General features: G+C 56.7%; 1 protein-coding gene across 1 annotated transcript; it reads right to left on the bottom strand.

The window, feature by feature from the left end:
- Nucleotides 1-494: 494 nt before the first annotated feature.
- MUC4 (mucin 4, cell surface associated) lies at nucleotides 495-23,011 on the bottom strand. The gene is made up of 31 exons (XM_061451100.1): nucleotides 22,820-23,011; nucleotides 22,218-22,415; nucleotides 19,195-20,844; nucleotides 12,626-12,786; nucleotides 9,787-10,120; nucleotides 9,316-9,455; nucleotides 8,948-9,112; nucleotides 8,713-8,868; nucleotides 8,402-8,532; nucleotides 8,086-8,174; nucleotides 7,600-7,776; nucleotides 7,369-7,512; nucleotides 7,140-7,259; nucleotides 6,750-6,955; nucleotides 6,470-6,548; nucleotides 6,130-6,300; nucleotides 5,825-5,926; nucleotides 5,381-5,617; nucleotides 4,957-5,091; nucleotides 4,682-4,860; nucleotides 4,414-4,573; nucleotides 4,228-4,326; nucleotides 3,445-3,627; nucleotides 3,282-3,355; nucleotides 2,926-2,990; nucleotides 2,462-2,661; nucleotides 2,127-2,295; nucleotides 1,863-2,036; nucleotides 1,360-1,397; nucleotides 1,177-1,274; nucleotides 495-965 (listed from the first exon to the last, which is right to left on the bottom strand). Exons 1-31 carry the CDS (start codon nucleotides 22,884-22,886, stop codon nucleotides 909-911), a joined length of 5,958 nt encoding a protein of 1,985 aa, XP_061307084.1. The 5' UTR covers nucleotides 22,887-23,011; the 3' UTR covers nucleotides 495-908.
- Between the last annotated feature and the right edge of the window lie 1,071 nt (nucleotides 23,012-24,082).

The following is a 24,082-nucleotide window of genomic DNA, read 5'->3' as shown; positions in this document are numbered from 1 at the left end:
TACTTGTTCAATAAAACCTCTGAGGGGTCTGAGCATCACTATCCTGCAGCAGCTGTGTCCTCTTCTGAGCCAGGATGGGAGGCAGTGGTGGGGGCAGGCTTGGAGTAGCAGGACTGCAGGATGCTTCTGCCCTTGGAGTTGGTGCTGGGGATGTGAGTGTCCAGGCTGAGGCCAAGACAGGCTCTAGGGATGTGGGGCTGGAACCAGCATCTACTAGGGTCTGATACACCCACCTTAGGCATCTTCCCTCAGCAGGGCCATTTGTGGGGACCATAGCCCAACCTGCATGATCTGAGCCACTGTGAGTAGTGCCCGGCGAGAGCAGTGAGAGGAAACTTACAGCTCTGCAGGGAGAATGAGGGGATGGAGCAATCGAAAAAGGTACATCCATCTTGTCTTTGGTTCTGTGAATGGAACCAGCAGAAAGCAGGAACTTGAGAGCTTGATGACAAGGAAGGAGGGCTGGCACATGGGCACCATGGGGTGCAGGCAACTTAGCAGCATGCCATCATTGTTGATTTATTCTATTTTGTTCCTAATGGGTTATAATCACTGCATTGTTCCACTTGACCATATCAATGGCTCTGCTAGGTCTGGTTATGTTGCACTAAAGCATACCCCAGTGCAGACACACTCAAGGATTAACCCAGTTGCCTCTGCAAGGTCCTCAGTGGAAGGTAAAATCCTCTTGCTTTGGCCACCCACTGTAACAGCACATTTTTGATTCAATGAAAACACCTCCTCCAGAGTGAGTCCTCCCACAAACACTAGGCTCCAAAGGACAGCTGCCAGTCCCCTGCTTCCATGCAGGCGTTGTTGCTGAAGACCTTGGGAGCGGGTGGTGGGGCTGAAAGCAGCAGCTGGCTTCTCTGTGAGCCCAGAGGTGCTGGGGCAGGACCAGTGGCAAGCTAAGGCTGATGGGGGAGCTGGCTTGGAGGCCTGATGTGGGGTCTCTGGATCCTCATCTGTAAAGAAGGGACAAGCCACACTTTCTGTTGGTGCTGCTCTTTGTGATGAGCTCAACAGCACTGACACAAATGCCAGCCAAAGCATCCGTGGTGCTCTGGCATGAGGCATGGCTCCTGAGCATCTTGGAGGCACAAGGCTAGGACATCTGTCCCCATCCCACAGCCCCCCATTCCGACCCACGATGGGGACAATAACCCCTGGGCATACCTGGACTAGGGGGTCAATGGGCTGGAGCTGCAGTTCCCAAAGGCTTTCCATGGGGTGAGAGTGGATGGGCTCTGCTTGCTCTCCTGCCATCATCAGAGCTGGAGTGGGGAAGATGATCAGAGGTCAAGGAAGACTGGGGTGAAGCAGAGCTGGTGTGAGGAGGTGTTGCAGGGATGTACTCACAGGAGAAGGGCCGTGGCATCCAGAAGGTGTCCCTGGCCCTGGGAGGGGAGAAAACAAAGGGGATGACATGTCAGGGGAGTCTGGTAGAGCCCCTGCCTGACCTTGGCTCCTGACCAACTTTTTCTAGACCAACATGAATAGCAGTGGAAATTATTTGTATGGGATTCAAATTAAAATTAAATAGAAAGCCTGTCTGTAATTGAGCACTAGGTGGGATGAAGAAGAAATACAAATATTCCCTTGACACAGGGAAAAAAGGTAAGCTAATGTTCAACCCACTGATGTTATCATACCTCTGGGCAGCAGATGACTAGGAAGATGCTAAAAGATCACCCAGCCCAGCCTCTTCCCCATGGCAAGCTCCCTCTGCCCAGGCCAGATGAGTTCCACTGGTGGTGGGTCTTCCAGAGATGGATTTTCCGCCAGCTTTTGCTGCTGACACCCAAACTCCTTTCCCTGCTGCACCCACAGCACCCCCCACCATGGTCCAGCCTATGGCTCACCCCTCGTGCCGGCGGCGCTGCTGGTGGCAGAGGTGTGAGGCCAGGCAGACGATGGCAAGTGAGAGGCAGAGCAGAGCCACGACTACCAGCAAGATGCTGAGGAAGGCAGTGAAGCTGATGGCCAGCTGCTCACACTGGGCACCGGCTGGAGAGAACATGGAGAAGGGCAGGCAGCTGTGGATAGGGAAAGACGAGAGGTGATGGAGAGGTGTGGGGAGAAGCAGCAGTGCCAGACGGCTTTGCACATCCCAGAGCTGCTGCTACCTGCAGGTGGGACCCTCGGGCAGGTGCTGACACTGGCCACCATGCTGGCAGTAGCCCTTCTTGCAAGGGGAGATGCAGATGAAGCCAATGGTCCCCACATAGTGAAGCTGGTATCCTTTGTAACCATACAGATTGCAAGGGAAATAGTGCCTCAGCTCAGCCACTGTCACTGGGGAGGGAAGGCATGGATTCGTCACCTCCCTGAGCTGGATCCATGCCTAGGGACTGCTGCCCACCTGCCCCCCCTGTGGTTGTTACATGAACCCCGGGGCACACAGGGTGATGAGAACAATGGGGACAGCAGGGTGCTCCTCCTGGGCTCCCCTGCAACTCACACTTCACCAGGTCAGTGATGTTGTCCCGGTGCAGGTGCTGGAAGAGGAGGCGAGTGCCTGCTTCCCGCTGTCCCCAGTGCCTGTTGAAGGCGCCAGTGATGGCCCCCGGCAGCTCCTCATTCAGGAATTGGATGACGGTGCCACGGCTGTCATAGGCAAACTCAGACACCACTGCGAAGGTGAAGCCATCACTGTCTGTCCTGCTGGGAAAAGATGGCAGAGCTGTTGCTGCATCACAGAATGACTGAGCCTCACTGTGCCTCAGTTTCCCCATTGGGTGTGTGGTAAAGAAGGAATGAGGCAGGAGATGGAAGGTGCCATGGGGCTTGTGTCTCCAAGGGTTTATCAGCATCAGGGCTGGTGGCTGGAACTGCCCTTTGTGCCCCAAACCCCATGGCACCAGGCCCAGCCTTCCTCTGCTGGCTCTCTGGGGTGGGCATGGGGCTGCTCCACAGCTGACTCACATTTGGGTGATGTTGGTGTTGCACTGGAAAGCCTTTACCTCCAGGGAGGCCAGGATGGCTGAGACCTGCGGTGGAGGAAATGGAAGGGCATTAGGGAGAGGCTGAAGGGCAGCGTGGGCACTGTGGCCAAGCCCCAGGGGCTGCTCTGGCCTTCCATTCACACACTGGGGACCTGGCACATGGCTGTAGCCAGCATCACATGGCTGGCGCTGCCTCCCTCCAGCCCTGTGGATCCATTGGATGCCTGTGAATCTCACAGGAGGGGAGCGCATGAAGGCATGGGCACCCCAAGCTGCCATGCTGCCTGGTGTGCTGGTGCATCCCCCTCCCTGAGCCCATCCCCTCTGGTGACATACAGTGCCATTGACTTCCTCGGCAGTGGCGTTTCGCAGCGTCCTGGCCCGCAGCCGAATGCTCCTCCGGGGCAGGCCTGCCAGGGGGAAGCACAGCAGCGCCTCTGCATCCCTGCACCGGCGTGAGCGGGGTTGGGGCTCACACCCACCGGGTACAGGCACCCACCTGCGCTGGGCAGCGGCCGAAAATCCCCCCCTGCCACCAGGCAGCGCTGGTCGGTGAAGGCCGGGGGGCAGGCGCAGCTGGGGGTGCAGGTGAGGGGGTGCAGGTGGCAGTGTCCCCCATTACTGCAGTATCCCGTGGGGCAGGAGCGGGAGCCGCAGGCTGAGCCACAGCCTGGCCCCTCCCCTGCAGGATGGGGAGCCCAGGTCAGGTTGAGGCACGAGCCTGGCTGCAGGCAGAGAGCCCCAGCCCACTGAGCCATCCCCAGCTGCTCTGTAGCACCTTTCTTACAAGTTTCATGTTTGGGGGTTTCTTTTTAACACATTAAGACTTTTAGTATAAATTCAGGTCCTCAAGGAAAAGCCCTGCACCTCCTCCTCCCAGCTGAAGCCTTTCGCCCTTGGGAAATCCCAGCTCACTGCATTAGAATAGGAGTGAAAACCATCACTCACCCACCCCCCCCTCCCTCCAGCCACCATAAAAAAAAGATTTTATTTTAGCCCCCACAACCTCTGCATGTGCATTTGAACTTTGATGGGATGAGATTTTTTTTTTTTCCCACAGAGAAAAATTGCATGAGAAAATTTTCCCTTCCCAGAGGAATACTGAGACCTGCAGCCTAGGAGTATGAGCAGTGGCTGGATTCCAGTCCCTTCCGTTAAAGACAGCAAGAGCTTGTATACAGAGCTCAGCTAGCTCCCCCTTCTCTCTCCCAGTTCGGGCTCCATGGGAGCCCTCTTCTGAGGCCCAGGGGATAGTGGGGATGAGAACAGTGCCCATACTCACCCTCCTCGCCAGCTGGGCAGGAGCAGGAGTAGCTGCCCACCGTGTTGGTGCACGTGGTGTTCCCTGGGCACACCGCCCCCTGAGCGCATTCGTCAATATCTGCCGAGGCAATGCAGCATGGCACCGGGAGAAGCACCTTGGTGGGGATCCCATGGGTGCCCTGGGGCCATGGCAAGCCCTTGTCACCTGAGCAGTGCCGCCCGTCACCAGTCAGGCCGGCTGGGCAGGGGCCGCAGCCAGCAAGGGAGTCGCAGCGCACTCCAGGGAAGCATCCCTGGGCACAGGGGTCCGGAGGGTCCTGGCAGAAGGGACCCGAGTAGCCGCCCTCACACCTGCAGGCTGCCAACTGGAAGGAGACGGTGACGCTGGCTTAGGGGACATGAGGAGGATGGATGGACAGAGAAGAGAGCTGTGGGGACAGGCACAGTGAGGCACTGGCTTTCCAGCACACTACCTGCAGGGAGGACCCCTCCACAGGGACAGTGTTGCTGTAATCGCACTCCTGGATCCTGCTGCAGCTGCAAAGTGTGAAGTGGAGCTGGAGGAGGGCAGAGAGGTTGTTGGACCCAATAGCCTCCAGGTCGATGGTGAGCGGGGCTGTCCCACGGGGCTCCCACGTCAAGGTGCCACTCTCTGCCAGGGGAGAGGTGGGAGTTAGAGGAGGTGGCAGTGAGCTGGTGGCCACTATCCCCCCATCCCATCCCCGCTGCCTCATTGCTCCTTCCTTACCCGATATGTTGAGCTCTGGTGAGAGGTGGGGGACAAAGTGTGCACCCAGCCCCACAGCATGGTACTGCCTCCTGACCCTTTCTGTCCTAAAGGCTGTGAGTGACGCGTCACCAGTGATGATGGGAGGGAAGGCATCTGACGAAAGAGCAGTCCAGCGCACAGCTGGTTGGTAGCTACACATGGCTCTGAGTCCCTCATGGTGAGGACAGGACCCCAGGCAGATGCTACCATGACTGCCCACTGATGAGGCCCTTGTGTTGCACAGCGTGGTGGCATCTCCCAGGCTTTGAGACCAGCCAGCCAGGCAATGCAACTCTGAGACCTTGTTGACTTCTCTCCTGACTCACATGGAGCAAGAGAGGACAGTGTGAGAGCAGGGCACTGCCCAGTTACCAAAGCTATGACCTCTTAGAGGTCCACTTACTGAGTACTGTCTTCTTCTGCTGGAAGTCGGCTGTGAAGCTCTGGGTGGCCAGACCCAGGGCCATGTCCCCTGTGCTCAGTGAATCATAGATGCACTCCTTGCTGCCACGGCACTGTGAGGCTGCCAGCTGGTACTGGCTTTCACCCTCCTGCCGCAGCTGAGACAAGAAGATGGGTGTGAAGTTCATTGCTGGTAAGCCCAGAGGCTGAGTAAACAGGCTGTGCCCTCCAACAGCCCCTGCAAGAGAGTACGCCATGGGTATGGCCTTGGGTTTTTAAGGTTTCTTGTATTTTAAGTATAATTTCCGCAGAGCAGTGAGGAGACCAAAGGGCTTCCCTCGCATCACTTCTGCTCAGGCAAGTGTCAAAATGCCTCCAGCCAAAGTGTAGCCAGAAGGCACAGGAACAGGGGAATCATCAAGGTAGTTCCCAAGCCTGAACATACAGGTCAAACCATAGCTGTAGATCTCCTCCTCACTGCTGTTCACAGGGATGCTGGTACCATTTGGCATCTGGAAGTCGTCTGCGGGGTCATGGTCCCACACACCTGGTGAAGCATCACCAGAGGACTGAAGTCTCCCCAGGGTTGACCTCCTCTCTGGTGCTGACCCGTATTTAGTTTAGACTCAGAGGTCCCTGCCTTCAAAATATGTCATCCTCCCCCCTTCTTCCCCCAGTGTTTTCTAGTCTGCTTTAGGGTGGGAATGGGACTTTACACCCTGCCTCTGCAGCAGTGCCACAAGTCCTCACCCAGGAGGCCCTTGGTGCTGTTGCGGTATTGATCAGGAAGACTGCAGACCATGCTGAGGATCCTGGAGGTGGCAGAGATGGTGATGGCAATGGCCCCGTTGAAAACAGCTGTGATAGAAGAGGCATTGACCAGCAGGACACCAGGGCTGTAGTACACCTCAGCACCCACGTCTGCAAGGGAAGGAGAGCACAGAGGGAGAGTCCATGCAAGGCTGGGGTCTGAAATGATGCCCCAGAATTTGTGGAGGGGAATGCTCTCCATCCACCCTGGTTGAGTGGGGATGGTGACACTCATCACTTCTGCAGATACCTTTAACATTTAACAGCACAACCTGCTCACCTTGGGCATAGGAGAATTGGATGGTATCATGGTTCAGGAGGACTTGGATATCACCCCAGCTCCCCAGGGTCCACTCAACCTGCAAATCACAGCATATGTCCTGGTCAGCCCCTCTGCTCATCCCTTCCTGCCATCCCCCGCTGGTGGGGAGACTTGAGCTAAGCTGTGTCCTCCTCCAGCCCTGGCAGAGAAGCTCGGTGCCAGGGCCATTCACCAGGGCTGGATGTGCTCTTCATTCCCTTTAGAAGCTCAAACTGATACCCAGATTTCCTCTACTCACTGTTGTTGTGGTGGTGGAGGAGACGTACTGGGCGGCAAAGGCCACGAAATTGGTGGCCTGAGCCATGCCAGTCCGGACTGTGCGGCCGTGCAGCACAAAGCTGGTCTGGGCATCACTAGCCAGCAGCAGGGCAAAGTCCCCAAGGCCATTGAAGGTGTAGGTGAGTCCATCCATAGTGGTGATGTGGGGGTCCCCAAAGGCACCAGCTGTGGTCCAAAAGACATGGAGCCATTTTGGGGGAAGGAAAATAAGCCTGGTGTCAGGCAGGAAATGATGGTGCCATTTCATGGAGGAGAGCAGCCTCTGGATGCTCTCCAGAGGGGATCTGTGTACGGACATGTCACCCACCCAGTACCCTGGCACAGAGGAGGTAGAGCCCTGGGGACTCACCAGGGGTGGGTGGCACATATCCCTCGCAGCCAACCCTTGGTCTCTTCTCAGCAAACCTTGCACAGAACAGGGACTTCCCAACACGCCGGCAGCACCAGTCAAATGCCTCCAGCTCCCCATCTGAGGGGTAAGGCAGCTGGGTGACGGGGGTGTCGGGGTCCCCACTGCGTTTGCAGAGCGCTCAGTGTTTGGTGTGTAAAGTGTAAAGGCAGTGCTGATGCCCACTTACCAGTGGCGGGGTGAATGAGGAGGCTCCATGCTCTCTCCTGCCAGCCTTCAAGCAAGCTCCTATCTCGGTACAGACACCGCACCCCGGCTCCCGCCGGGCTGGGGGATGCAGTGCGCAGCATCCTCACGGAGGGGTCTGCTGGGCCTGAAATGGTGCGGGAGGATGACGGCCACCCCAGAGCAGAGGGGACCACATACCCGTGGCTGGCCCTGGGGGTGCTGCGCTTGGCACCTGCACTGCGGCGGAAGCGGGGATCCAGCTCTGCCTGGGGCCAGGAACAGGGGCATGGTGGGAGCTGAGCGTTCCAGGCGGCTGGTGATGGCTCTGCGTCCAGCCACGCCAGGCACCGCAGCCTATAGTTCACCCGAGAGCGGCTGTCCAGCCTGTAGACCCACAGACCACGCACATCTGGGAGCAATCAGAGAACAGCACCGCCCCACTGGGATCCCACCTTGCTCTGAGGGGGATCCCGTGGGACAACCGTCCCTGGCCATTGTCCTCACACAAAGTCTCCAGGCTCCCTCTAGAGCTGGCTTGGCTGTAGCAAGCCACAGCAGGACACAGGACACCCATGTTCTGCTCTCAGTGGCCAGCCCTGGCTCAGTGGCTTTGCTGGCCCATCACCTCACAGGGGCAAGTCCCGGGAACATGCTCCCAGCACAGAGCGCATGGATCCCCCCATCCTGACCTGCCTCATGGACTCCCCCCTCGTCATACCGGTGCTGGTGCTGCTGTGCTGGTCAGGTCGGTACTTGACAGCCGCTGGCTTCTGAGTCAGCTCGTTGTTTTGGGCATAGCCATTGCCGCTGTGTGGAGACACAAGGTTTGGGAGTCACCCTCCTAACACAACCCTCCTCCTCTCCTTGTAGAGCAGCTGGGATAGGAATTGCTATGGGGGAAGGGTTTAAATGGGACAGGGTTGCTTTAGGGGTGGGAGCTGGGCTTTCCTGGGGGTAAGGTCTCAGATGGTCCCAACATAATGCTGGGAGAAATCCCTGCTCCCTCAAAACACAGCCACACATGTGCATAGCACCTGGAGAAGCCAATCAGCACATTGTCTGCAGCCAACTTGGTGTAGTCCCACCGCATCCCGCCATCCTGGTACAGCAGCAGGGTGAAGGAACAGTTCCCATCAGTGGTGAGTATTGCCTGGTAGGTGCTCGTCTGGAGAATACAAGGCACTCCTTTAGCACCACCAAAGCCTCCCCTGCTCTCCCTGCAGTGCAGACTGTGGTGGTGAGACCTGAAACACCTGAATCAAGGTACAGGAGACCAGCAGCCCAGCTCTGCTCTGGCCATCGCTGGTGACAGTCCCCCCTGTCACCTGAGTCCCACACTGCTCACCCGAGTGTCATTCCTCTGGGACGGGTATGCTGGAGCCTTCTCCCATGTCACCTTCAAGGTCCATTTTGCTACATAGGGGATTTTCAGGTATTTCTTGATCTTTGCTTCCACATCATGAACAAGGGGGTCTCGAATAGAGCTGAGTGTGGAGTACTCCTGGTTGTCAAGAGAGAGAGTAAAAATGGGCAAGCTGGGAGCTGGGGTCTCCCAGGAGAGTACCTTTGTTTGCCCTGACCTGGTACCAAGTAGTGCCGACACCCTGGGAGAAATCTGCGTCGTCCCAGAAGGCAGCCACCATCGGCAAACCCTCCTGGCCACTGAAGCCCTGGGGAGGTGGGTTGGGATTGGAGGGGACGTAGTTGTCCGTGGGTGGGAAAATGATCTGTCCATTATCTGTAAACTAACCAGAATAACTTGTTCATTGCTGAATCCCAGGCAACTCCTGGGGAGGCCTTTAGCTCTCATGGGTGAGCTGAAAACAGGCATTTTTAACTGAAAAAAAATTATATTCAATGAAGTTCAGTTTCTGCTCCATTTCTGTAGGATATTATTCTACCAAAGAGCCTACACATCCCTGACATGCTCAGCAAGGTGGGAACTCACGTAGAGAGCATCCTGCAGTGAATTCCCAAAGGGGAACCCAATCTCTGGCTTGAACAGGGGGGAGTTAAAATCCACTGTCCGCTGGACACACTCCTGGTCCCCTTCCTTTGCACCGAAGGGGTAGAGCAAGGCTGCCGGCACTGAGATGGAAAGGAGAAAAACCGTTAATGTCTGCTCCATCTTTCCTATGGCCGGCGCACACCCACCTGCTTGCTGCCTGGATGCTGCACGTGTGCTACTCCTGGACAGACCACTGCTTGGACAGTGTAACCCAACTTTCAAACCAGTTTTTAACCTGGAACAGGCTCCCAGAAGTCTTATTTCATCTTTCATCATGAACCTCACAGATTAACATGCATTGTGGAAGAACTGCCCCAGGCTTGGCCATAGGTACCCTCAGACATCACGATGCTTCAACAGCTGATTAACCCCTTCCTGCTCTATGCTTTAGGATGAAGAAAATCTACTTACTTGTAATCCCACTGGTGAGTGCGAGTTCAGGGGCAGGATTTCTGTGAACAGTGGTGGAGTTGGAAGATGTGCTTGATGTTGTGGCCAGACCCTTCTGTGTCCCAAAGGCAGGAGCTGGGGCAGTGGTAGGTCTGGAGGTAACAGCTGGTTTCAAAGAAATGGTAGAGCCTGCAGGGAGGACATCTCCTGCCTCCTTGGCTGGACTCACTGAGAATTCAGGCGCAACAGCTGCAGTGCTCCCTGCAGGGATGGTTTTGAATCTGTCTGCAATAGTGGCTGTGGTTGTGTCTGCCGTGGTGGCTGTGATTGTGTCTGCAGGGATGGCTATGGGTCTCTCTGCAGTGATGTTTGTTTCTGCTGTGGAGGCTGTGGTTGTGTCTGCAGTCATGGTTGTGGTTGTGCCTGCACTGATGGCTGTGGTTGTGTCTGCAGTGATGGCTGTGGTTGTTTCTGCAGTGGTGGCTGTGGTTGTGTCTGCAGTGGTGGCTGTGGTTGTGTCTGCAGTGGTGGCTGTGATTGTGTCTGCAGTCATGGCAGTGATTGTGTCTGCAGTGATGGCTATGGGTCTCTCTGCAGTGATGTTTGTTTCTGCTATGGAGGCTGTGGTTGCGTCGGCAGTGGTGCGTGTGGTTGTGTCTGTAGTCATAGCTGTGGTTGTGTCTGCAGTGATGGCTGTGGTTGTTTCTGCAGTGGTGGCTGTGGTTGTGTCTGCAGTGATAGCTGTGGTTGTGTCTGCAGTGATGGCTGTGCTTTTTTCTGCAGTGGGGGCTGTGATCGTGTCTGCAGTGATGGCTGTGGTTGTGCCTGCAGTGGTGGCTGTGGTTCTACCGACAGTGGCGGCTGTGGTTGTTTCTGCAGTGATGGCTGTGGTTGTTTCTCCAGTGATGGCTGTATTTGTGTCTGAAGTCATGGCTGTGGTTGTGTCTGCACTGGTGACTATGGGTCTGTATGCAGTCATGGCTGTGGTTGTGTCTGCAGTGATGGCTGTGGTTGTGTCTGCACTGGTGGCTGTTGTTGTGTCTGCAATCATGGCTGTGGGTCTGTCTTCAGTGATGGCTGTGCTTGTTCCTACAGTGATGCCTGTGGTTGCGTCTGCAGTGATGGCTGTGTTTGTGTCTGTAGTCATGGCTGTGGTTGTGTCTGCACTGGTGGCTGTGGTTGTGCCTGCAGTGATCGCTGTGGTTGTGTCTGTAGTCATGGCAGTGGGTCCCTCTGCAGTCATGGCTGTGGTTGTGCCTGCAGTGATGGCTGTGGTTGTGTCTGCAGTGATGGCTGTATTTGTGTCTGCAGTGATGGCTGTGGTTGTGTTTGCACTGGTGGCTGTGGGTCTGTCTGCAGTGATGGCTGTGCTTGTTTCTGCCGTGGTGGCTGTGATCGTGTCTGCAGTGATGGCTGTGGTTGTGCCTGCAGTGATGGCTGTGATTGTGCCTGCAGTGATGGCTGTGGTTGTGTCTGTAGTGATGGCTGTGGTTGTGTCTGCAGTGATGGCTGTGGTTGTGTCTGCAGTGATGGCTGTGTTTGTTTCTGCAGTGGTGGCTGTGATCATGTCTGCAGTGATGGCTGTGCTTGTTTCTGCAGTGGTGGCTGTGATCGTGTCTGCAGTGATGGCTGTGGTTGTGCCTTCAGTGGTGGCTGTGGTTGTGTCTGCAGTGATGGCTGTGGATGCGTCTGCAGTGGTGGCTGTGGTTGTGTCTGCAGTGATGGCTGTGGTTGCGTATGCAGTGATCGCTGTGGTTGTGTCTGCACTGGTGGCTGTGGTTGTGTCTGCAGTGATGGCTGTGGTTGTGTCTGCACTGGTGGCTGTGGTTGTGTCTGCAGTGGTGGCTGTGGTTGTGTCTGCAGTGAGGGCTGTGGTTGTGTCTGCAGTGGTGCCTGTGGTTGTGTCTGCAATGGTGGCTGTGGTTGTGTCTGCAGTGGTGCCTGTGGTTGTGTCTGCAGTGATGGCTGTGGTTGTGTCTGCACTGGTGGCTGTGGTTGTGTCTGCAGTGGTGGCTGTGGTTCTGTCTGCAGTGGTGCCTGTGGTTGTGTCTGCAGTGATGGCTGTGGTTGTTTCTGCAGTGGTGGCTGTGGTTGTGTCTGCAGTGAGGGCTGTGGTTGTGTCTGCAGTGGTGGCTGTGGTTGTGTCTGCAGTGGTGGCTGTGGTTGCGTATGCAGTGATCGCTGTGGTTGTGTTTGCACTGGTGGCTGTGCTTGTGTCTGCAGTGATGGCTGTGGTTGCGTATGCAGTGGTGGCTCTGGTTGTGTCTGCAGTGATGTCTGTGCTTGTTTCTGCAGTGGTGGCTGTGATCGTGTCTGCAGTGATGGCTGTGGTTGTGTCTACAGTGATGGCTGTGGATGCGTCTGCAGTGGTGGCTGTGGTTGTGTCTGCAGTGATGGCTGTGGTTGCATATGCAGTGATCACTGTGAGTCTATCTGCAGTGTTCGCTGTGGTTGTTTCTGCAGTGGTGGCTGTGGTTGTGTCTGCATTGGTGGCTGTGGTTGTGTCTGCATTGGTGCCTGTGGTTGTGTCTGCAGTGATGGCTGTGGTTGTTTCTGCAGTGATGGCTGTGGTTGTGTCTGCAGTGAGGGCTGTGGTTGTGTCTGCAATGGTGGCTGTGGTTGTGTCTGCAGAGATGGCTGTGCTTGTTTCTGCAGTGTTGGCTGTGTTTGTGTTTGCACTGGTGCCTGTGGTTGTGTCTGCAGTGATGGCTGTGCTTGTTTCTGCAGTGGTGGCTGTGGTTGTGTCTGCAGCGATGGCTGTGGATGCGTCTGCAGTGGTGGCTGTGGTTCTGTCTGCAGTGATGGCTGTTTTTGTTTCTGCAGTGATGGCTGTGTTTGTGTTTGCACTGGTGCCTGTGGTTGTGTCTGCAGTGATGGCTGTGGTTCTGTCTGCAGTGATGGCTGTGGTTGTGCCTGCAGTGATGGCTGTGGTTGTGCCTGCAGTAGTGGCTGTGGTTGTGTCTGCAGTGATGGTTGTGGATGCGTCTGCAGTGGTGGCTGTGGTTGTGTCTGCAGTGATGGCTGTGGTTGCGTATGCAGTGATCGCTGTGAGTCTGTCTGCAGTGTTCGCTGTGGCTGTGTCTGCAGTCATGGCTGTGGTTGTGTCTGCAGTGGTGGCTGTGGTTGTGTCTGCAGTGATGGCTGTGGTTGTTTCTGCAGTGGAGGCTGTGGTTGTGTCTGCAGTTATGGCTGTGGGTCTGTTTGCAGTGATGACTGTGGTTGTGTTTGCAGTGGTGGCTGTGGGTCTGTCTGCAGTGATGGCTGTGCTTGTTTCTGCAGTGGTGGCTGTGGTTGTGTCTGCAGTGATGGCTGTGGTTGTGTCTGCAGTGGTGGCTGTGGTTGTGTTTGCACTGGTGGCTGTGGGTCTGTGTGCCGTGATGGCTGTGCTTGTTTCTGCAGTGATGGCTGTATTTGTGTCTGCAGTGATGGCTGTGGTTGTGTCTGCAGTGGTGCCTGTGGTTGTGTCTGCAGTGATGGCTGTGGTTGTGTCTGCAGTGGTGCCTGTGGTTGTGTCTGCAGTGATGGCTGTGGTTTTGTCTGCAGTGGTGCCTGTGGTTGTGTCTGTAGTCATGGCTGTGGTTGTGTCTGCAGTGGTGGCTGTGGTTGTGTCTGCAGTGATGGCTGTAGTTTTGTCTGCAGTGATGGCTGTGGGTCTGCCTGCAGTGATGGCTGTGGTTGTGTTTGCACTGGTGGCTGTGGGTCTGTCTGCAGTGATGGCTGTGCTTGTTTCTGCAATGGTGGCTGTGGTTGTGTCTGCAGTGGTGGCTGTGTTTGTGTCTGCAGTGATGTCTGTGCTTGTTTCTGCAGTGGTGGCTGTGATCATGTCTGCAGTGATGGCTGTGGTTGTGCCTGCAGTGGTGGCTGTGGTTGTGTCTGCAGTGGTGGCTGTGGTTGTGCCTGCAGTGGTGGCTGTGGTTGTGTCTGCAATGGTGTCTGTGGTTGTGTCTGCAGTGGTGCCTGTGGTTGTGTCTGCAGTGATGGCTGTGGTTGTGTCTGCACTGGTGGCTGTGGTTGTGTCTGCAGTGATGGCTGTGCTTGTTTCTGCAGTGGTGGCTGTGATCGTGTCTGCAGTGATGGCTGTGGTTGTGTCTGCAATGGTGGCTGTGGTTGTGTCTGCAGTGATGGCTGTGGTTGTGTCTGCAGTGATGGCTGTGGTTGTGCCTGCAGTGGTGGCTGTGGTTGTGTCTGCAATGGTGGCTGTGGTTGTGTCTGCAGTGGTGCCTGTGGTTGTGTCTGCAGTGATGGCTGTGGTTGTGTCTGCACTGGTCGCTGTGGTTGTGTTTGCACTGGTGGCTGTGGTTGTGTTTGCACTGGTGGCTGTGGGTCTGTCTGCAGTGATGGCTGTGCTTGTTTCTGCCGTGGTGGCTGTGATCGTGTCTGCAGTGATGGCTGTGGTTGTGTCTGCAGTGGTGGCTGTGGTTGTGTCTGCAGAGATGGCTGTGGTTGTGCCTGCAGTGGTGGCTGTGGTTGTGTCTGCAATGGTGGCTGTGGTTGTGTCTGCAGTGGTGGCTGTGGTTGTGTCTGCAATGGTGGCTGTGGCTGTGTCTGCAGTGGTGCCTGTGGTTGTGTCTGCAGTGATGGCTGTGGTTGTGTCTGCAGTCATGGCTGTGATCGTGTCTGCAGTGATGGCTGTGCTTGTTTCTGCAGTGGTGGCTGTGATCGTGTCTGCAGTGATGGCTGTGGTTGTGTCTGCAATGGTGGCTGTGGTTGTGTCTGCAGTGGTGCCTGTGGTTGTGTCTGCAGTGATGGCTGTGGTTGTGTCTGCAGTGATGGCTGTGGTTGTGTCTGCAGTGATGGCTGTGGTTGTGCCTGCAGTGGTGCCTGTGGTTGTGTCTGCAGTGATGGCTGTGGTTGTTTCTGCACTGGTGGCTGTGATCGTGTCTGCAGTGATGGCTGTGCTTGTTTCTGCAGTGGTGGCTGTGATCGTGTCTGCAGTGATGGCTGTGGTTGTGTTTGCACTGGTGGCTGTGGTTGTGTCTGCAATGGTGGCTGTGGTTGTGTCTGCAGTGATGGCTGTGGTTGTGTCTGCAGTGGTGGCTGTGGTTGTGTCTGCAGTGATGTCTGTGCTTGTTTCTGCAGTGGTGGCTGTGATCGTGTCTGCAGTGATGGCTGTGGTTGTGTCTGTAGTGATGGCTGTGGTTGTGTCTGCAATGGTGGCTGTGGTTGTGTCTGCAGTGGTGCCTGTGGTTGTGTCTGCAGTGATGGCTGTGGTTGTGTCTGCACTGGTGGCTGTGATCGTGTCTGCAGTGATGGCTGTGGTTGTGTTTGCACTGGTGGCTGTGGTTGTGTCTGCAATGGTGGCTGTGGTTGTGTCTGCAGTGATGGCTGTGGTTGTGTCTGCAGTGGTGGCTGTGATCATGTCTGCAGTGATGGCTGTGGTTGTGCCTGCAGTGGTGGCTGTGGTTGTGTCTGCAATGGTGGCTGTGGTTGTGTCTGCAGTGGTGCCTGTGGTTGTGTCTGCAGTGGTGGCTGTGGTTGTGTCTGCAGTGATGGCTGTGGTTGTGTCTGCAGTGGTGGCTGTGGTTGTGTCTGCAGTGATGTCTGTGCTTGTTTCTGCAGTGGTGGCTGTGGTTGTGTCTGCAGTGGTGCCTGTGGTTGTGTCTGCAGTGATGGCTGTGGTTGTGTCTGCACTGGTGGCTGTGATCGTGTCTGCAGTGATGGCTGTGGTTGTGTTTGCACTGGTGGCTGTGGTTGTGTCTGCAATGGTGGCTGTGGTTGTGTCTGCAGTGATGGCTGTGGTTGTGTCTGCAGTGGTGGCTGTGATCATGTCTGCAGTGATGGCTGTGGTTGTGCCTGCAGTGGTGGCTGTGGTTGTGTCTGCAATGGTGGCTGTGGTTGTGTCTGCAGTGGTGCCTGTGGTTGTGTCTGCAGTGGTGGCTGTGGTTGTGTCTGCAGTGATGGCTGTGGTTGTGTCTGCAGTGGTGGCTGTGGTTGTGTCTGCAGTGATGTCTGTGCTTGTTTCTGCAGTGGTGGCTGTGATCGTGTCTGCAGTGATGGCTGTGGTTGTGTCTGCAGTGGTGCCTGTGGTTGTGTCTGCAGTGATGGCTGTGGTTGTGTCTGCAGTGGTGGCTGTGGTTGTGTCTGCAGTGATGTCTGTGCTTGTTTCTGCAGTGGTGGCTGTGATCGTGTCTGCAGTGATGGCTGTGGTTGTGTCTGCAGTGATGGCTGTGGTTGTGTCTGTAGTGATGGCTGTGGTTGTGTCTGCAATGGTGGCTGTGGTTGTGTCTGCAGTGGTGCCTGTGGTTGTGTCTGCACTGGTGGCTGTGATCGTGTCTGCAGTGATGTCTGTGCTTGTTTCTGCAGTGGTGGCTGTGATCGTGTCTGCAGTGATGGCTGTGGTTGTGTTTGCACTGGTGGCTGTGGTTGTGTCTGCAATGGTGACTGTGGTTGTGTCTGCAGTGGTGCCTGTGGTTGTGTCTGCAGTGATGGCTGTGGTTGTGTCTGCAGTGGTGGCTGTGGTTGTGTCTGCAGTGATGGCTGTGGTTGTGTCTGCAGTGATGTCTGTGCTTGTGTCTGCAGTGATGGCTGTGATCGTGTCTGCAGTGATGGCTGTGGTTGTGCCTGCAGTGGTGGCTGTGTTTGTGTCTGCAATGGTGGCTGTGGTTGTGTCTGCAGTGGTGCCTGTGGTTGTGTCTGCAGTGATGGCTGTGGTTGTGTCTGCAGTGGTGGCTGTGGTTGTGTCTGCACTGGTGGCTGTGGTTGTGTCTGCAGTGATGGCTGTGCTTGTTTCTGCAGTGGTGGCTGTGATCATGTCTGCAGTGATGGCTGTGGTTGTGCCTGCAGTGGTGGCTGTGGTTGTGTCTGCAGTGATGGCTGTGGTTGTGTCTGCACTGGTGGCTGTGGTTGTGTCTGCAGTGATGTCTGTGCTTGTTTCTGCAGTGGTGGCTGTGATCGTGTCTGCAGTGATGGCTGTGGTTGTGTCTGTAGTGATGGCTGTGGTTGTGTCTGCAATGGTGGCTGTGGTTGTGTCTGCAGTGGTGCCTGTGGTTGTGTCTGCACTGGTGGCTGTGGTTGTGTCTGCACTGGTGGCTGTGATCGTGTCTGCAGTGATGGCTGTGGTTGTGTTTGCACTGGTGGCTGTGGTTATGTCTGCAATGGTGGCTGTGGTTGTGTCTGCAGTGGTGCCTGTGGTTGTGTCTGCAGTGATGGCTGTGGTTGTGTCTGCACTGGTGGCTGTGGTTGTGTCTGCAGTGATGTCTGTGCTTGTTTCTGCAGTGGTGGCTGTGGTTGTGTCTGCAGTGGTGCCTGTGGTTGTGTCTGCAGTGATGGCTGTGGTTGTGTCTGCACTGGTGGCTGTGATCGTGTCTGCAGTGATGTCTGTGCTTGTTTCTGCAGTGGTGGCTGTGATCGTGTCTGCAGTGATGGCTGTGGTTGTGTTTGCACTGGTGGCTGTGGTTGTGTCTGCAATGGTGGCTGTGGTTGTGTCTGCAATGGTGGCTGTGGTTGTGTCTGCAGTGGTGCCTGTGGTTGTGTCTGCAGTGGTGGCTGTGGTTGTGTCTGCAGTGATGGCTGTGGTTGTGTCTGCAGTGGTGGCTGTGGTTGTGTCTGCAGTGATGTCTGTGCTTGTTTCTGCAGTGGTGGCTGTGATCGTGTCTGCAGTGATGGCTGTGGTTGTGTCTGTAGTGATGGCTGTGGTTGTGTCTGCAATGGTGGCTGTGGTTGTGTCTGCAGTGGTGCCTGTGGTTGTGTCTGCAGTGATGGCTGTGGTTGTGTCTGCACTGGTGGCTGTGATCGTGTCTGCAGTGATGTCTGTGCTTGTTTCTGCAGTGGTGGCTGTGATCGTGTCTGCAGTGATGGCTGTGGTTGTGTTTGCACTGGTGGCTGTGGTTGTGTCTGCAATGGTGGCTGTGGTTGTGTCTGCAGTGGTGCCTGTGGTTGTGTCTGCAGTGATGGCTGTGGTTGTGTCTGCAATGGTGGCTGTGGTTGTGTCTGCAGTGATGGCTGTGGTTGTGTCTGCACTGATGTCTGTGCTTGTGTCTGCAGTGGTGGCTGTGATCGTGTCTGCCGTGATGGCTGTGGTTGTGCCTGCAGTGGTGGCTGTGGTTGTGTCTGCAATGGTGGCTGTGGTTGTGTCTGCAGTGGTGCCTGTGGTTGTGTCTGTAGTGGTGGCTGTGGTTGTGTCTGCAGTGATGGCTGTGGTTGTGTCTGCAGTGATGGCTGTGGTTGTGTCTGTAGTGATGGCTGTGGTTGTGTCTGCAATGGTGGCTGTGGTTGTGTCTGCAGTGGTGCCTGTGGTTGTGTCTGCAGTGATGGCTGTGGTTGTGTCTGCACTGGTGGCTGTGATCGTGTCTGCAGTGATGGCTGTGGTTGTGTTTGCACTGGTGGCTGTGGTTATGTCTGCAATGGTGGCTGTGGTTGTGTCTGCAGTGGTGCCTGTGGTTGTGTCTGCAGTGATGCCTGTGGTTGTGTCTTCAGTGGTGGCTGTGGTTGTGTCTGCAGTGATGTCTGTGCTTGTTTCTGCAGTGGTGGCTGTGATCGTGTCTGCAGTGATGGCTGTGGTTGTGTCTGTAGTGATGGCTGTTGTTGTGTCTGCAATGGTGGCTGTGGTTGTGCCTGCAGTGGTGGCTGTGGTTGTGTCTGCAATGGTGGCTGTGGTTGTGTCTGCAGTGGTGCCTGTGGTTGTGTCTGCAGTGATGGCTGTGGTTGTGTCTGCACTGGTGGCTGTGGTTGTGTTTGCACTGGTGGCTGTGGGTCTGTCTGCAGTGATGGCTGTGCTTGTTTCTGCCGTGGTGGCTGTGATCGTGTCTGTAGTGATGGCTGTGGTTGTTTCTGCAGTGGTGGCTGTGGTTGTGTCTGTAGTGATGGCTGTGGTTGTTTCTGCAGTGATGGCTGTGCTTGTTTCTGCAGTGGTGGCTGTGGTTGTGTCTGCACTGGTGGCTGTGGTTGTGTCTGCAGTGATGGCTGTGGGTCTGTTTGCAGTGATGACTGTGGTTCTGTCTATAGTCATGGCTGTGGCGCTGTCTGTAGTCATGGCTGTGGTGGTTTCTGCAGTGATGGCTGTGGGTCTGTCTGCAGTGGTGGCTGTCATGCTCCCCGCATTGATGTCCATTGTGCTCTTTGCAGTGATGGCTCTCTGTCTTTCTGAAGTCATGGTTGTTTTCTTCCCCCAGGCAGATACCAAAGTTGATGTCCATACGGCAGGAGTTAATGTGCTCGCTGCCTGTCTCATGGTATGGTTGCTGATAGCTCCGGGCAAAGTGGTGCCTGTTTCCGGCTGTGAGAGAATCTCTCTGGCTCTTGCCTCCCCACTTGCATGTAATCCAAGCAGAGATGACGGTACAGTTGCTGGCTCCCCTGCTGGTATGTGCGGGCTTGAGAGGAATGAACTAGGCACCGTGATGGCAGGGCTGGTACTGAGCACTCCCCAGGTCCTTGCAACTATGTCCACCACGGGGCTGCGTGCTGCTGGGTGTAGGACAGGTTGCCCACCTCCACCTCCCTTCATATGCATTACAGCGAGGGACAATGCTCTGCTGGTGGTGGTGGCCTTTGCTGTGGCAGATACCATGGTTGCAGTGGTCCCAGTCATCACAGAGTTCTCCCATCTGGCTGAGGTGCTGTGTAGGATGCTGTTGCTAGAGAGCATGCTGGCAGCTGGTGTTGTGGCTGGGCTTGTGCCACCACTAGTGGAAACAGGCCCATAGGTGCTGTCGGTGCTGGCTGAGGGTGCTGCACCCTTGGCACCGCTCTCCAAAGGGGTGTTGTCCGCCTGAGCAGCGGTAACCCCAGCACCTGTCCGGGATGCAGCTGCAGTCTCCCACACGTGTGTGAGGCCAACAGCCAGTGAGGAGCCCGCAGCTATGGGCTCATCCTCAGTGACTGGACTGTGAGCTTTCAAGGCTGGGTCTTGTCTGCTATTGGTGGCCTCATGGAATGGCCTTGGGGTGACAGTGGAGGTACCGCTGGGGACAGCCGAAGGGAGTGTTGTCGTGATCCTTTCCAGCCTAGCATCACCTGCTCCTGATGCTGGATGAGTGATGGTGATGCTGGGTGTGACGGAGGGTGCTACCACGACTAGATGAGTGCTCCTGGGGACAGGAGATGACACACTGACCTCTGGCTCAGCAGGACTGTGAGTGAGACCAGGAACCAGCTCCGGAGCTGTAAGTGACACTGTGCCCATGATGGCCACTGCTGTAGGGCTTTTGCTGCCTGGGCCAGAGTGTGCCAACAAGGTGGCATCACCACTGCCTGGCTCAGCCACCCCAGCCATCAGAGTGGGCAACCGCAGAGGCAGCCCCATAGCCCTGTTCCTTGTGGTGGCAGAAGCTGTGTCCATGTCCAAGTCCATGCCCATGTCCAGGCCCATGGTGGGCCCAGCAGTATGATAGTTGTGGTCCCAAGCAGCGGCATGGGCTGTGGCAGAGGGTGATTCCAGCAGGGCAGTCTCTAGGGTGGTGCTGCCACTGAGAGGGGTGCCTACCACAGCACCCACCCTTGTATTTTCAGCCGGGGTTGAGTCTAGAACTGCCTGCATGGTGCTGCCATCTTCTTTCAGCTGGGACTTGTCCCTGCCTCCCTCCACAGCTGCATTTTTGGGGGGTGGCTGGGGTGTCTTGCCGGTGGTGGCACTGCGGAGGGGACTGGCTGTGGCTGGTGCTGGGCTTGGGTTAGCCATGGCTGGTAGAGAAGAGTGACCACCCCTGGGAGGCAGAACATGCAGATCCATGGTGGGGCTGATTTCAGGAGCCTCAGTCCTTTTGGCAGGTGTCTCTGGTGATGATTCCGCACTGATAATCGCATGGCCAGAAGCTGGCCCTTCTGCTCCACCAGCATCTGTGAGGGACAAGGTCATGGCCATGCTGGGTCCAGCTGGAAGGGATCCACCTGCAGCCACCTCTGCTGTGGTGGCCTCAGGGCCTGCTGAGAGCATGTGGGGCAACAGAGACCCTGTGGAGTGCACTGTGGAGTGCAGAAAGGGCCCTGGAGAGGGACCACCAGGGCTATCTGAAGCTTCATGAGGGGACAGCTTCATGCTGAGCCTCACCAGGGTGGCCTTGGTCTCCAGGGGAGAAGTACCTCTTGTGGCTCTGGCTTTGTTCCTGATGGATGCCAGCTCAGTGCCAGTGCTTCCCAGAGCTGCAAACAATGGAGTGGGGACTTGCTCTGCAGTAGTGATGTCCATCACCATAGCTGGTGTGCCTGGAGCTACTGCGGTGGCCTGGGAGTGGGTGACAGCATTGGCTCCAGCAGTGCCAAGGGCTCCACTGTGGCTAGAAGAGAGCACCTCTCCTGTGCCTGGTACAGCACCATGAGGGAGCAGAGGCAAAAGGCCTGGAGGTGGCTGAGTGGAGGGCAAAGGGGAGTCCTGCAGGGCACTGTGGCCAGCACTGGATAAGGAACGTGTCCCTGGCTCTGTAGCCTCGCTGGTGCCAGTTGTGGCAGAAGAAAAGTTGACCTTTGCTGAGGATGTACTTGGGTTGTCTGCAGATGGTGGGGCTGCCATTCTAGCTCCCTCTGTGGCTGCATGGGTTGGGGCACCATGGAGGCCAGTAGCAGGGCTGGCTGGGGCTGCCGCCAACTTCATGGTGTTGCCTGTGTCCTGAAAGATGCTGGTTGTTGTGGCCAGAGGTGAGGTGGCCTTGTCCAGCCCTAGCACGTCCTCCTGGGATGGGAGAATGGAGGTTGCATGCGGCTCAGCAGAGCTCTCACTGGTGCTGTGGACTAACATCCACATGCTGTGCTTATCCTGGTGGAACGATGCTGTCCCTGGCATCCCCTCTGCAGTGATACCATTGCCCAGCTGAACCAACTCATGGGCATCAGTCAATTTGCCAGTTACTGAAGAAGATGCTTTAGTCCCTGGCACTGGTTGAGCAGCTGGGACGTGTGCCACTGGTGGTGACAGACCTCCACTTGGAGCTGGGGAAGAACCTTTCAGTGCACCAGCAGCATCAGCGGGTGGCTTGGCCACAGTGCCTTTTTGCATGGGAACAGTTGTTCCCAGGAGTGACTCTCCAGGGATGCTGTGCAGAGCCACTCCTGGCCCTTCCACAGTTTGCGTGGGAGCAGCACTGCTCTTTGATAATGGTTTGCTCATCCCCATTACAGCGGGGATACGTGGAGCTGGGGACGATGTGACTGTAGCTGGCCCAGCAATGCTACCACCTGTGGCAAGATCCACTGCATGCCCTGTCTGCACGAGGGACGGAAGCTGTGCATGCCAAGTGGTGGGAGTTGGAGGGACGCTGGTGGGGTGGCTGGCCGCACCTGGAGAGGAGACTCCAGCCCCTGCCTGGGGTCTGCCTTGTGTTGACGGATCCCTGGGGAGAGCTGCCACAGTGGGAGACCCCTGCTGCTCACCGCTGGCTCTGCCTGGGACCAGCCCTCCCGCCACCACCTCCGGCACCAGGCTGCCTGTGGGGCGAGACAAGGCAGCCCCAGCTGGATCAACCCCACCGCGGCCCCAGCAGGCAGGAGCCCGCCCGCAGCCAGCTGCCCGCCGGCCTTACCTGCGCGCACGGAGATGGTGGTGATGGTTCTCCTGCCCGCGGGAGAGGGGTGCTCCGGCCGGGCAGCTGCGGAGCTGGGGAACGCCTGGCACATGCCCAGGTCTGGAGGCAGCTCGGCACTAGCGCTGTCGGCCAAGAGGGAGGTGCTGCCCGGCTCTACCGGGGCAAGGGGCTGCTGCCCCGTCCCCTCGGCTTGAGCTGGAGGCGGAGCAGGTTGGTAACGGCAGGATGAGGAAAAAAACCAGCCTGGGGTCCCCATCATCCCCATCCCTCCTCCCTGCTGCAGTAGGAAGGTGCTCCCACCCCCTGGGGCTGGTCCCCATCGCAGCACCCACAGCCGGACCAACATCAAGAGCAAGACAGGTATGTTCCCACAAGTAAGAGACCCCATTTGACCCACCACCGACCCTCTGTTACCGTACTAACGGTCAGGGAACCATGCTGAGACTGTCAGTAGCTGGCAGAGGTGGGGTGAACCCCAGCCGGGCATGGGCTCACAGCATTCGAGGAGCCGAAGAGCTGTTCGCAGCACATCACCAATCACCCAGATGGTATCGGCCACCTCGTCTGTCCCGCAGCAGTGTGGGTACCCCGGCACTTACCTGGCAGCACCCAGAAACCCCACAGCACGCAGCTCCAGAGTGGCCCCTGGCCCCAGCAACCCATCATGATTTCTCGACGGCAGGGACAGGACTGCAGCTCTCTCTGTCCCAGCGGAGCAACGCAAGGGGGTGGCTCCACCAGTGAGCACTCCCTCAGGTGGGGAGGACAGGACGCCACATACCCCGCCTGGGGCACTGATTTACCCTGCCTGGGGCACTGATGGCTCCTGTCCTCACAGCCCGCCACAGCCATGGCTATGTCCATGTCCTGGGGACCCACTGATGCTGGGGAACACACATTGTGCCATGGGAAGTTTCAAGGTCCTTGATCCCATGGTTGACACCCCAAGGTTGGGGGCTCCAGAACCCGGAAAGCACACCATGGGTTGCCAAGTCACCTGTGCCAAGGGCCCTGGGATGGCGTGTGGAGACAGGGGTCCCCAGCACCTCTGGGGCGGGGGGGGGGGTGGGGTGGGGGGGGTGGGTCAGCCCCGGGCTCTTCATCCTCTCATCAACCCCCCTGTTTACTGCTGGGTCCCTGCTATGCTTGGCCGCGGCTGATAACCCCCAGCAGGGGTTGGTTTGCAGCCAAGGAGGAAGAAGGAAGGAGCAGTCTCCTGCTGCACCCTCGGGGTCTTGCGTGTGAGCCCTGCCCCTGTCACCTCCTGGCGCTGCCAGCACCGCTGCCCGGGGACCTGTGTGCAGGGGTTATCAGTGCCATCGCGGCAAACAGCCACGTAAGCCTGGCAGGGAGGGCCTCTTCCCACATGGGCAGGAGGGCTGGGCCTTGTCCTGGGTTGCAGGTCACCTTCCACTGGGGACAGAGGCAACCTCACCGTGCAAAGGGAACCAGTGGGGCCACTTCAGCAAACACAGGTTTGCTTCTTCACAGAGCCTAGCCTAGACCAGCTTGGGCACCATTTAAAGATGAGAAGTAAGTTGGTGAAGCTGTTGCGCCTTCCTCGCTTCATTGACAGCCATCTTCCCCCAGCTGCCATGCTATGGTAGCTGCACTTTAAATGGGGAAACTGAGGCCCAGAGGGTCCAAAGCACCTGTGCATGACTGCTCCCATGGCAGCATCAGCAAACCTCTCCGTTCCCATGCTTAGGGAAGGCCAGGGTGCACATAGCACATAGCTGATGTAGCCAGACACCACTGCCACAGGGAAGGACACATGAACATGCTGAGGCAGCCCTTCCTGCCAGGCGATTCACCACACATGGTGGAGTCACTCCTCTGAAGCCACCAGCTCTGGAGCAGAA

The sequence above is a fragment of the Pezoporus flaviventris genome, unplaced genomic scaffold, assembly GCF_033815535.1.
Source record: "Pezoporus flaviventris isolate CSIRO_AGI_PZ_B2104156 unplaced genomic scaffold, CSIRO_AGI_Pfla_v1 ptg000013l, whole genome shotgun sequence".
In the NCBI taxonomy this organism is placed as follows: domain Eukaryota; kingdom Metazoa; phylum Chordata; class Aves; order Psittaciformes; family Psittacidae; genus Pezoporus; species Pezoporus flaviventris.
Note: the sequence above shows the minus strand (reverse complement) of the source record. Positions and strands in the feature narration are given on the sequence as shown.

What these genes read in the sequence shown, in the direction of transcription:
- MUC4 (XM_061451100.1), bottom strand. Translation starts at nt 22,886, where the DNA reads ATGATGGGTTGCTGGGGCCAGGGGCCACTCTGGAGCTGCGTGCTGTGG. An exon ending in CACCATCTCCGTGCGCGCAG is followed by an intron (nt 20,845 to 22,217) that starts GTAAGGCCGGCG and finishes CATTGTTTGCAG; the next exon opens with CTCTGGGAAGCACTGGCACT. An exon ending in TCGGCACTACTTGGTACCAG is followed by an intron (nt 8,869 to 8,947) that starts GTCAGGGCAAAC and finishes CTTGACAACCAG; the next exon opens with GAGTACTCCACACTCAGCTC.